We start from the raw sequence: 12,193 nt of genomic DNA on the forward strand, positions 1-12,193 counted from the left end.
GGCACAGCCAGGACCTGAACCCCAGTCTAACCCGTTGGTGAGGCCACGCTCTTTCCTGGGAGAAACTGGCTTGTCCTGACGTGGATTTTCTTTCCCCTTTCGCTGTTATCAGCTAGCCATTCAGGGCCACCTGTGAGGTTGCATGTCAGAGGAGAGGCCAGGTCCTTCCATGGCCTATCATTCTTCCAGCTGCAGTGGGTAGAAGCCATGACCTTGGACCCTGGGAGACTTGGTGTTCCACCACCTGTTCCAGGAATGAGGTCCAAGACAGCAGTTCCCACCTCCCTCCCTCCCTATATTAGCACCCCAGGCTCCGCGTCCCCTTCCCATTGTCCCAACACTCACCATGCTGCGACTGCTAAGTTCCCTCCTGTTTGTGGCCCTTGGTAAGATCCCAGCTTTTCCTGTGTTCTTTCACGCCCCACCCCAAGTTTGATTGGTGCACATAGTTTAATGCTATTTATTTGCCGGTCTTTGGTTGCTCTGTCATATGCGCCTTACCTTTCTGCCCTTTGTCTTTGAGAGACCTGTTCACAGCCGTCACCTAATTTTTCTGCTTGGGGGACATTTGTGTTCTAGATAAGGGTGATTTTCTTGGTAAGGACTCACCACAGAGAGGGACAGCTGTTCTCTAACCGGTAACGAAATCTTGACTGGAAGTTCAGATCCCACATAAGGCAACGCTTAGGCTTCTTAGCCCGGCAGCGGGTCTGTGCTCATCTGCAAACATCACCTGCATTCTTGTTCTGTGCTGGGCCAGGAACCCCTGGAATCCGGGCCCCGTGGCACCTAACACCTGGTTGTACAGGAAGCGGTCTCAGCTTGTACCTGGACCAGGATTGAGGGGCTCGCAGCACAGGGGCAGGAGAATGGAGTGGAGGCCTGGGTGGGCTGGCTCAGGGGATATAATGGAACCCCAGAGGGCCATGGTGGGGTTCCCCAACAAGGCAGTAAACCAAGTCTATAGAGAAAGATGGGTCTTACTACTCCCGTAGCGTTACAGTCGGGGAAACTCACAGGGGCGTTCTACCCCAACTATAGATGTGCAATGGGTTGACTTCAACCTGATGGCTGTGAGTTTGGGTTTTAAAATTTTTGTTTGACGACTGCTTCATTCTCAAAAAGGTGATCGCCATAGATTCGCAAGTATTAATTACCACATGATGGTAGTCAAACCACCGGAAAACCTGACAAAATCAGCAACTGTGTAAGTCCCAGGAGAGAGAAAGCCGCAGCATATGCTTGTAGCTCATTGCAGACGAAGCCGCATGATTGGGTCATAATGATAGTTCTGCCCTGAGGGCAATAGAAGGGTCCACAAACAAATTAGCATCATTGGAGCTTTGGATATTTTCTGCATTTCACAGGATGTTAATAAGCCTTCTGCTGGGCTGCTAACTGAAAGGTCAGTTCAAAACCACCAGCCACTCGGAGGGAGAAAGATGAGACTGTCCGCTGTGGGAAAGCGTTCGTCTCGGAACCCCACCGAGCCCATGCACCCTGTCCTGCAGGGTCGCTATGAGTCCGAATGGCCTCGGTGACAGTGTCTCTGGTTTCCTTTGGGTAGCTCTTGACGTGTAGGCCGCGCGTATGGAAAATGTTTTCGTGGTGGTGCTTAACGGCAGGGATGGTGTTGGTTAAAACTAAGTTTCTGCTGAAACAGGGCACGACTACTTGATGGGCAGTCCTTGGGGTGGTACTGCCTCTGTCAGGGTCACCGGGTGTGGTAGACACTCCACACACTCCCCCAGAGGCTCCACTGCCAATGGCTGCCCTTTCTCCACACCTCGCGCGGCACCAGACGCCATTCCAAGTGTCTCAACCGCTTCCATCCTCTCACGCAGGAGCTCACATTGTTCTCTTCCTCCGGGGAACCCCAGGCCTCTGGAAAGCCCTATTCACTGGTCAGGGTGACCACGACCACCGACGTCCAGAATGGGGACCGGCTTGCCTGGGGTCACCCAGTCAGTTGGAGACATAGCTAGGACTAGCACCCAGGTCTCCTGTTTTCTTTGGGAGGCTCCCTGGCTGACTAACACCCCACTCTTCCTCCAGCCTCGGGCTGCGGCAAACCTGTCTATCACCCCTCCACCCGCGTGGTCAATGGTGAGGACGCTGTGCCCTACAGCTGGCCCTGGCAGGTAAGAGCAATGCCAGCTGTGGTTGTTCCCAGCGGGGACGACGTGGCGTGGGCCCCAAGCTCTGAGTGGGGAGCGGCAGCCTTCATCTCCTGCTTCCCTCCCAATTCCCATGCCAGCCGCCAGCGAGCTGGAAGCCTTTGGATGATCTGCCCCACGGGAGGTTGTGCCCATCCAATCTCGCAGCTCCATTGGGCTGTGGGCATTTTAAATGGGGAATCTGGGCGAGGGCACTGCTTAACTCCAGGGGGCTGGTGTGCTGCTAATGGTGGCAGTTGGGGGTGGTGGTGGTGGTGTGTGCGTGTGTGTGGTGTGTGTGTGTGTGTTTGTGTGTAGAGAGAGAGATTTCGAGGCACCCATTTCAGGAGTCCTCACAGGATACCACAGAGCTGCCTGCAAAGCCCGGGAGCAGTGAAATGGGTGAGGGGCTTTTAGAGAACCATGGAGACGCTCCAAGGGGCTAGGGTAACACAGAGTTAGTGACTCGACTGTTACCCCCAAGGGCGGTGATTTGACCCCCACCCAACACACCGAGAGAGACATTATCTGCTCCTGGAAGGATGCCAGCCTGGGAAACCCGCGGGGGCAGCTTTAAGTTGGAATCGATTCAAGGGCACACGACAACAGAGGGTGGCCCAGAGGAGCCACACTTGCCGAATTGCCCACACACACGTGGTGCTATTTACCTTTAAATTAATTAAACTCAAGGACGTTAAAAACTCCATCCCTCAGCTGCACCTGCCATGTTTCAAATGCTCAGTAGCCTCATGTGGCCAGATTCGGTTCAAACTCACTGTCAGCGAGTCAAGGCCGGCTCATGTGATGCTGGAGGACAGAGTGGGACTGACCGCGTGGGTTTCTGAGGCTGTAACTCTTTAGGAGAGCAGAAAGCCTCATCTTTCTCTCTCTGATTGGGTGGTGGGTTCGAACTGCCGACCTTGTGGTTAACAGCCCAATACATAGCCCACCACCCCACCCAAGGCTCCTTGTGTCTAGCCTGTAGTTGCCGCATAGCACAGCACAGCTAGAGAGCATCTCCATCATCCCAGAAGGTTCGACGGGCGGCACTGGTCCAGAGAAAGGGTCCATGCATGTCTGTAAAGGGCCACCGAGTCTAAGCGTTTCGGCCAGGTGGTCTCTAGAGCAACAATTCAACTCTGCCAGCATGGTGCCAAAGCAGCCCCAGCTGCTCCACCGGTGTGGAGAGCTCAAGTTCCAGGAAGTCTCTATGTCCCAAAGGCCATGGGCCACACTGGGCCCAGGAGCTGGAGTTTGCTAGCCCTTGAACTAGAAGGGACTTGAGATCTGGGTGTGTCCAAGTCAGGAGTGTGGCCCAGGACTTGGGAGGCTGTGCGGCAGAGGGACGAGAGAGGCCATTCAAGGGGCTCAGATGGTAAGATGGTATTACAGGACTCAAGAGACAGAAGGTGTGTGGATGCCTGTGGATACAGAGAATACTGGGACCCCCGGGGAGGCCGCAGGGCTTAGGCGGCCCTTGGAGAGTCAGAGTCTGCGTGCTCACAGGGGGAAAATGACAGCGCCACCCTGAACGGTGGTGCAAGTTGGGCACTGCACATTGCTAGAGGGTGGTGCGCTGCTCTGTGGGCAGGGTACCCCTGGAGTTGAGCAGTGCGCACCACCACTGGTGGCAGTCCTTTCTGTGTGGCCCAGACTGCTCAGGCCCTTCCTCTCTGGCCCCCAGATCTCCCTGCAGTATGAGAAGAATGGGGCCTTCCATCACACCTGTGGAGGCAGCCTCATCGCCCCCGACTGGGTCATGACTGCTGGCCACTGTGTCTCGTGAGTCCTTGTCCCTTCGAGGGCCTAAGGCAGGATGGGGAGGGGGCACTGGCGGGGGCGGGGGTGGAGAGACTGAGTCCACCTCCACTGCCAGGAGCTCCATGACCTACCAAGTGGTGCTGGGCGAGTATGACCGGGGACAGAAGGAAGGCCCTGAGCAGGTGATCCCCATCAATGCTGAAGACCTCTTTGTGCACCCTCTCTGGAACCCCAACTGTGTGGCCTGTGGGTGAGTGATTTTCAGTCCGGAGACCCAGGGCCCCCCAAAATTCAGAGCCTTCAGCGTCGCCCACACCAAACCTCTCCCCAAGAGGAACAGCAGGGCACAGAGAGACAGGAACTCCTTCAAGGTCATCTGCTCCCCAGCCCCCTGCCAAATTCAATTCTTCCATTCGGCAGAATTCTCCTGGCGCAGCCTGGGTTCTTGGTACTGTGAGCAGAGAAGGGATACTGAACTGAGAGTCTGGCTAAAGCCCTACCCAACGTGTTGCCTGCCTCAGTCACTGCCCTTCTCCGGGACTCAGTTTTTCCCTCTGTCAAAGGGCTTCCAGGAAGCTGAGCTTACGGGGGGATGGTGCAGGTCAAAAAGACCATCACTAGGCGAGAAAGCCACCCCTCAAATCGATGTGCAATGGTGGGTGGATGTGAGAGGGTCCGAGAAGGTGCGGAAGCCCCCAGTACAGTTCCGGAGTGAGGATCTGGAGGGGCGGAGACCCTGGTCCATCCTCGCTGGGATCCCAGGGTAAGTGGAGAGAACCATCCTGATGAGCTAGCCTGAGCGACCAGCAGGGGGCGAAGTGCTCACAAAGTAGATCACAGAGTGGGGCCCCGGACACAGTATCAGCATTTCCATCGAACTTGCCAGAAATGTACCTTTTGGGGCCCTCAGTGCAGAGCCAGTCCATCAGACACTTTGGGGTGGTGCCAGCACCCTGTACTAAAGCCCCCCAAGCGACTGTGATGGTGGACAGTGAAGGGCACGGGTTTACGTGGGCGGACTGGCCAGGAAACCTCCTGAAAGTTGCTCAGCCTTGGGAGTGGCTGGGGTGGGAACTGGAGGGGCAATTGGGGTGGTGGGAGGACCAGGTGCCGACTCTTCTCTTCCCCCAGGAATGACATCGCTCTCATCAAGCTGTCACGGAGCGCCCAGCTGGGAGACACAGTCCAGCTTGCCTGCCTGCCCCCCGCCGGCACCCTGCTGCCCAACGAGGCCCCTTGCTACATCAGCGGCTGGGGCCGCCTCTATAGTACGTGCTGACCCCTCCAGCTGGCCACTGCGTGGAAGACAGGGCCTGGGGGCCAGGGGCTGAGGGCAAGCCCAGGACTAGTCCTTGCCCTTCCCCCATTGCAACCTCCTCCCCCCCCACCCCCTTCTTCCTCCTCCCACCCCCTCCCGGACCTGTTCAGTTTGTCTTCCTCTCCTGGGGTGCTGGGAGGCCCTGGGGGGTGCATGGCCCAGGTGCTGGGGATGCCTTGGTTGAGGAAGGCAGCAGGCCCCTTCTGTAACCTATTGGGAGGCCCCTTCTGTAACCTGATGGGCCCCGCTCAGCGCTCTCTGCCCCCACAGCTGGTGGGCCGCTCCCGGACAAGCTGCAGCAGGCCCTGCTGCCCGTGGTGGACTATGAGCACTGCTCCAAGTGGGACTGGTGGGGGAGCTCTGTGAAGAAGACCATGGTGTGCGCCGGCGGGGACATCCGCTCCGGCTGCAACGTGAGTCCGCTCTCCCTGCCCGCCCAGCCGGGATGCCTCTGCCTCCCGTCTGTCTCATTCTGTCTTATTCAACTTCCAGACCACATGGGACTTGGAGGAAACAGGCCCGGTCCAGGGACAGTGCCAGGCTGGGGAGGCAGGAGCCCTGGCCCAGGGAACTCAGTGTCCCTGGTCAAACACTGACCTGACCCGAGCCAAGTCCTGTGCCTCCCTGGCCCTCAGACTACCGGGTCAGCCTGACATCATGACCTCTGAAATCGCCTTCAGCTCTGTGGGTTAGTAGTTACAGTGAAACAGGAAAGGGACGAACGTTGTATAGCAAGTGAGGATGAGCCATAATGATCCCTGGTGGCACAATGGTTAAGCACTTGGTTGCTAAACAAAAGGTGGCAATTCAAACCCACAGCCACCCCTTAGGAGAAACTGTGGCAGTCTGCGGCCATGCAGCTAAGCCCTGGAAAACCTCTGGGGTAACCCCACTCTGCCCTATAGGCTTGCTAGGACTTGGGATCTGCTCGACAGCCACACTTTTTTTATTTTATAAACAAAATTATGAATAACTAATGGTGGTACTAATTATGGCAACTACCATTTATTGAGGGCTACCAGACTTTGTGCAGTAAGGTGCCTTGGTGGAATAGTGGGTTGCTAACTGCAAGGTCAGCAGTTCAAAACCACCAGCCGTTCCTCAGGAGAAGGAAGAGGCTTTCTATTCCCATAAAGAATTACAGTCTAAGAAACCAACAGGGATAGCTCTCCTCTGTCCTATAGGGTGGCTAAAAGTGGGAATTGGCTGGATGGCAGAAAGTGAGTGAGTGTGTGGGTGGGTGTGAGTGAGTGAGTGTGTGTGTGTGTGTGAGTGTGTGTGTGTGTCAGAGTGTGTGTGGGGGTGTGTGAGTGGGTGGGTGAGTGAGCGGGTGAATGGGTAGGTGAGTGAGTGGGTGAGTGAGAGTGGGTGAGTGAGTAGGTGAGTGAGTGGGTGAGTGAGTGGGTGAATGGGTGGGTGAGTGAGTGGGTGAATGGGTGGGTGAGTGAGTGGGTGAATGGGTGGGTGAGTGAGTGGGTGGATGGGTGGGTGAGTGAGTGGGTGAATGGGTGGGTCTGTGAGTTGGTGAGTGGGTGGGTGTGGGAGTGGGTGAATGGGTGGGTGAGTGAGTGGGTGAGTGAGAGTGAGTGACTGCAGCCTCGTGCTAAGATCCTACATCTAATGTCTCATTTCCTTTTCACAAGAGCTTGCAGGACAAACACAGATTTCCCAACACAAAGGAGCCAAGAAGTCCAGTAGTAAAGGTTTCTCGAGCTCCTCTGAGTTGGGAGGAATTCCTTAAACCTGAGCCCCCAGACTTAGCCCCTCGCCCTGTCTGGCAATTGCAGGGTGACTCCGGAGGCCCCCTCAGCTGCCCCAGTGACGATGGCAGCTGGCAGGTCCACGGTGTGACCAGCTTCGTTTCTGCTTTTGGCTGCAACACCCTCAAGAAGCCCACCGTCTTCACCCGGGTGTCGGCCTTCAACGATTGGATCACGGAGGTGAGGAGCCGGGCAGGGCCTGAGGCTAGGACTGAGGAACCACTGGGCCTGAGGAGGGGGCAAAGGCTTCTGAATGGTCACTGAGAGGGGCCCCTGGGGCTGGGGCTGTTTGCTACTGCAGTGGGGCCCCTGACCTTGACGTTGAAGCCCTGGTGTGCTGTTGTGAAGCACTTGGCTTCCATACAATCGCAGAGCTAGAGAGGGAAGACCCAGCAGCATCTGTCCTACAAGGTCACTGACCAGTTGAATGCAACTCCATGGCCATGAAGGGTTCGGACTTGGTTGGCTTCCAGGTGGAGCTTTGAACTGCTGTCCAGGAGCTTCCTCCTTTCCATGTGCTGGTGAAGCGCCTCCCTACTGGGCCCTCCCCTTCTTGGCACAGAGGAGAGAGTGACTCCATCCAAGGAGAAGCTCTAAGAAGAGAGTGGGGACAGGGAGGCAGAGCCAGCATTGGCGAGGGTGCTGGCCAGTCTGGGGCTGGGGAGAGCGAAGATTCAGATTGTCCATGGTCACAGTAGGAGGCCCCTTTGGGGTGTTTCAGGCTTTGGAAAGGGTGCCTTTGTTAACCACTGGGTCTATTCAAGAGCAACCTTAAATTGCTGTGTATATTTTCAATAACAAATAAATGACACGGATCATGTAGTCCACCTTTACCAAGGATGGGGACAAAGAGAAGAGGGGTCCAGCGACATCTAACAAGCACCTTTTGGTTTTTGTTGTTAAGTGCAAGGTCAGCAGTTCAAAACCACCAGCTGCTCCACGGGAGAGAGATGAGGCTGTCTACTTCCAAAGAGATTTAGTGTCACAGAAACCCATAGGAACAGTTCTACATTGTCCATTAGGATCGCTAGCAGTCAGCATCAACTTGATGGCCGTTCATTCATTTTGTTGTTCATGAACCCGCATAGCAGTAGTTTGCTGGTATCCAAATGAAACATTTCCATGATGAGAAATTCACTTAGGAAATATTATTTGGAAGGGGAAAAAAACCTAGAAAAGGATTTACTGATTCTGGCAGTAAAGTCAAATATAAGTAAATAAACAAAAGACCCCCCCCCCTGGGAAGTAAATACAATTATGAACCTCATTTTACATGAGGAAAGGGAGGTTCAGAGAGGCCAGGATCATACAGTTAGTAAGTGGCAGGGCCGGGAATTGAACCCAGTCCGTCAGGCTCCTCACTACACAGCAGTCTGTCTATTGCCTGTTCTAACTCCCTCCCTGTCTTCCAGACTATGGCTAACAACTAGAAGCAGAACCTGGATGTCGGTGCCGCTGTACCCTCTCCCAAAGGAATAAAGACCTTGCAGAATAAAGACCTGCTCTGTGTCGTTTGTCCTTCTTTGGCTTACCTCTCTCCACAGCCCAGTTCTACAATCCTAGATCTCACAGAGAGACAAAACCAGATCCAACCCTACAGAGACCAAAAATTCCAAAACCAAACCCGCTGCCATCTACTCATAGGGACCCTGTAGGACAGGATAGAACTGCCCCAATGAGTTTCCCCAACTGCAACTCTTTACAGGAGTAGAAAGCCCCATCTTTCTCCCATGTTGTAGCTGGTGGTTTCGAACTGTGGACCTTGAGGTTAGCAGCCTGTGTTAGTTAGTCTGGGCAGACTAGAGAAACAAATCCACAGAAACTCATATGTGTATAAAAGAGAGTTTTATATAAAGGGTAATTGTACATTAAGGAAGCATCCCAACCCAGTCCAGTCCAAGCCCATAAATCTGATATTAGCCTTGTCCTATACCAACCTATAAAGTCCTCTTCAGACTCATGAAACACAAGCAATGATGCCGAATGCAGGACGATCACAGGCCAGTGGGTAAAAAGTCTTTGGATCCAGTGGCGTTGTAAGCATCTCAGTGCTGGCAGGGGTCTCCATGTAACTTTTCCAGCTTCCAGAGCTGTATCAGGGTAGGTCCATGTAGCTTCTCAGGGATGTCTCGCAGGGAATCAGCCTTGTCAGTAGTGAATCTCCAAGGGAGTCAGCAGAGAGTGAAGTCTTCCACCTCCAAGGAGAAAAAACAGATTTCCCAGAATTCTCATGAAAAGGCCACGCCCACACTTAATCCTCTCAAGTCCCAAATTGATACCAGATGATGTAACTACCACACAGCCCAAAGCGTAACCACTATGCCACGAGGGTTCCTCAGCCCTGTGGAGAGAGGAAGGGAACATGAGTCCAGAGAGGAAGAGAGTCACTTGAAGGTAGTCAGAATTCTCCATCTGCCCCCTGGAGCCCTGGGGGTAAGTGACTCAGTGCTTCTCTGTTAGCCAAGAGGTCCGCGATTTGACCCCACCAGCCGCTCTGCAGGAGACAGATGCAGCAGCCTGCCTCCATGAAGAGTGACAGCCCTGCACACGCATTGGGGCGCTGCTCTGTGTCCTAGAGGGCCTATGAGGCAGAATGGAGGACGGCAGTACGTGGGTTTGTAGGTTTGGAGGGAAGGTTCTCAGGATCCTCAGAGGCTATCTAGGGTCTGGGAGGTATGACATGCCACATGGACGCCATTAGAAATGGGAGGTGAGGGTGGCAATATACAGTTGCTTTTGGCCATCTCAGTTTCCTTCGCCAGCTGTTTGCTGCTCAGGATGTGGACTTCTGCCCAGGTTCAAATGTGGGAAAGACGCCAGCCACCATGGCAAGTTGCTCACCGTGCCTTAACCCACACATCATCTGCAGGGAAGAAACATATGGGCTGGCCTCTCACACGACTCCTGGTGGAGTGGGCAGGGCCATGCATCTTCTGCTTTGGTGATGGGCTGGAGAAAGAGGGCCTGCATCGTTAAGTCATTCAGCAAACATTGCTTGTTCCAGGGGAGAGTTCAGAGGGGGAAGAAGACACAATTCCTGACTTTATTAGCAAGGGCATGAGCCTCTCAGTGTCATTCATCAGACAATGACTAGGCACCTGCTTTGTGGCCAGTTCGGGGTGGGGAACACAGAAATGAGTGTTTTAGGTTGAATTGTGCACTCTCCCCTCTACCCCCCAGCCCCCAAATATATGGTGTGACTCCTAATGCCTCTGCCTGCGGCTAACATCCCTTCTGAGAATGGGTTGGTGCTGGCTGGATGTGACAGCGTTGGTACAGGGCTGTGTGTGAGGGCAATCTCTTTTGAGATGTACACACGTGAACGAGCAGAGATAGGGGACGTGAGCTGCCCAGCCACACATGAAGACCAGCCAGGAGCCGTGCTCAAAAGAGACAGGGATCTTGCTGTCAAGGACAGAGAAAGCCTTCCTTCCCCTGGATGCCTCACTGGCCTGTTTTGTGAAACAAAGCCACTGTTTGGGTACTTGTGTTTCAGCAGCTCACAGTAACTCAGACGAGTGAGACACTGCCTTTGCCCTCCGCAAGAGCCCCTCCTGCAAGGGAGCGCAGACACACCCACCCGCTGGACGCTGGACACTGGACAGGCGACTGGGGAACTGCTCTTGGGGAGGAGGGACCACTGCAAGGTAGCCACCCGTGACACAAAAGAACTGAATTCATAGAAACGACTTGTTTCATGGCCACCATGATAGCATCATGTCCCAGCAAGAGCACACACATGTCTAGAGGGTGCGTTGTTTAACCTCCAGACAACACCTGATCACAGAGCAAGGGACAAGAAGGGCGAGGCTCGCCGAACCATTTATCTCTCCGCCCTTCAATTAATCCCACATGTGTTTATCGGCCAGGTGGGTACAATAAACTAACTACCTCAGATGACAAACCTCATTCTGGATGTCCATCAACTTCCCCAGTGGACAAAAATGTTGACTCATAGAACATTTGGAGTTTATTCCACCAGGTCAGACTGTTCAGTTGTGACAAAAAAAAAAAAAGCCTGATTTGTGGCAGACGGGGAACTGGTTTGGGCACCGTGACAATGTGCCTCCTCACGCAGGCACCTCTGTGTGCCAGTTCTGGGCACAAAGCCTCATGCCTCTCTTGCCCCACACATGTGACTCGCCTGAACTCATTCTGTGCAGCACTTTTGTTGGTGGTGGTGGCAACTTCTTTTTGTTTCTGCGAATAAAGAGGGACATGAAAGGACAAGTGAAGAAAAAGCACAAGGGAGGTGCTGTCAGTCGTCCAAACAGATGAGTTTGAAAACTGTTTTCAAGAATGGAATCGCAGATTGGACAAATATATTAAGTGTAATGGAGAGTACTTTGAAGGTGATAAGGTTGTTTTGTAAAAAAAAATTAAATACATAGCTTTGAAAAAATTTTTTTCACTTTTTTGAGGGTACTCTCGTGTGTGTGTGTGTGTGTGTGTGTGTGTGTGTGTGTGTGTTTTAGAGGAAGGCAGTACTCCTTTTACTATCTCCCCTCCGTGGTTTTAAAGATTCCAAACGGAGACTCCTCCGGCACCGGACCACGGGTGGGCTACAGGCAGGTGTGGGCTTTGGGGTTTTGGGAGTGGACAGGTGGTATCATTGCAGCGGGGCTACAGGACCAGGCTCTTTCTGCTGCAGCAGTGATGTGGCAGAGAGGGGAAGAGCCGGCAGTCAGGTAGAACAGTGGACAGGGCAGGATGCTCTGCTCCCTCCCAGCTCACTTCTCTTGGCTGAGCCACCACCACCAGGGACTCCAGCCCCCAACAGCCATGAGGACGACCGGAAGGAAGCAGGCTCCCGTAGGTTTAACTTAGTGCTCCCACCCATCACATAGCGTCCTGGTCCCCAGAACACATGGTGGATGCTCAGCAACACATACCTGGGTACTCATTTCATTTTTTTGTTGTTAGAAACATGTATACGGCATATTTGCCAATTTAACTTTTTCTCATGTCACCATTCAGTGGCCTCAGCCGTAGGAAGCATGCTGTCCAATGTGACAGTGGATGCTCACTGCCAAATCTCCACCTCCAGGCACAAGAGCACCAAAAGCCCACGATTCCTCCTTTCGCCTTCCTCCCGCCCTGGTAACCATAATAAACGCTGGTCTCTACAACATTCCTAGTCTGGCTGTTTTACATGAGCGAAACCAAACAGCATTTGTCTTAGGAGGGACCGACCTCAC

At 53.8% G+C, this 12,193-nt stretch overlaps 1 protein-coding gene across 1 annotated transcript; it reads left to right on the forward strand.

Moving 5' to 3' along the window:
- The first annotated feature begins 346 nt into the window (after positions 1 to 346).
- On the forward strand, positions 347 to 8,425 carry CELA3B (chymotrypsin like elastase 3B). The gene is made up of 8 exons (XM_075562996.1): positions 347 to 386; positions 2,056 to 2,141; positions 3,841 to 3,938; positions 4,033 to 4,167; positions 5,049 to 5,185; positions 5,506 to 5,648; positions 7,023 to 7,175; positions 8,408 to 8,425. The coding sequence occupies exons 1-8, from the start codon at positions 347 to 349 to the stop codon at positions 8,423 to 8,425; spliced, it is 810 nt and encodes a 269-aa protein (XP_075419111.1).
- The last annotated feature ends 3,768 nt before the right edge of the window (positions 8,426 to 12,193 follow it).

Source organism: Tenrec ecaudatus, chromosome 1 (genome assembly GCF_050624435.1).
Source record: "Tenrec ecaudatus isolate mTenEca1 chromosome 1, mTenEca1.hap1, whole genome shotgun sequence".
In the NCBI taxonomy this organism is placed as follows: Eukaryota; Metazoa; Chordata; class Mammalia; order Afrosoricida; family Tenrecidae; genus Tenrec; species Tenrec ecaudatus.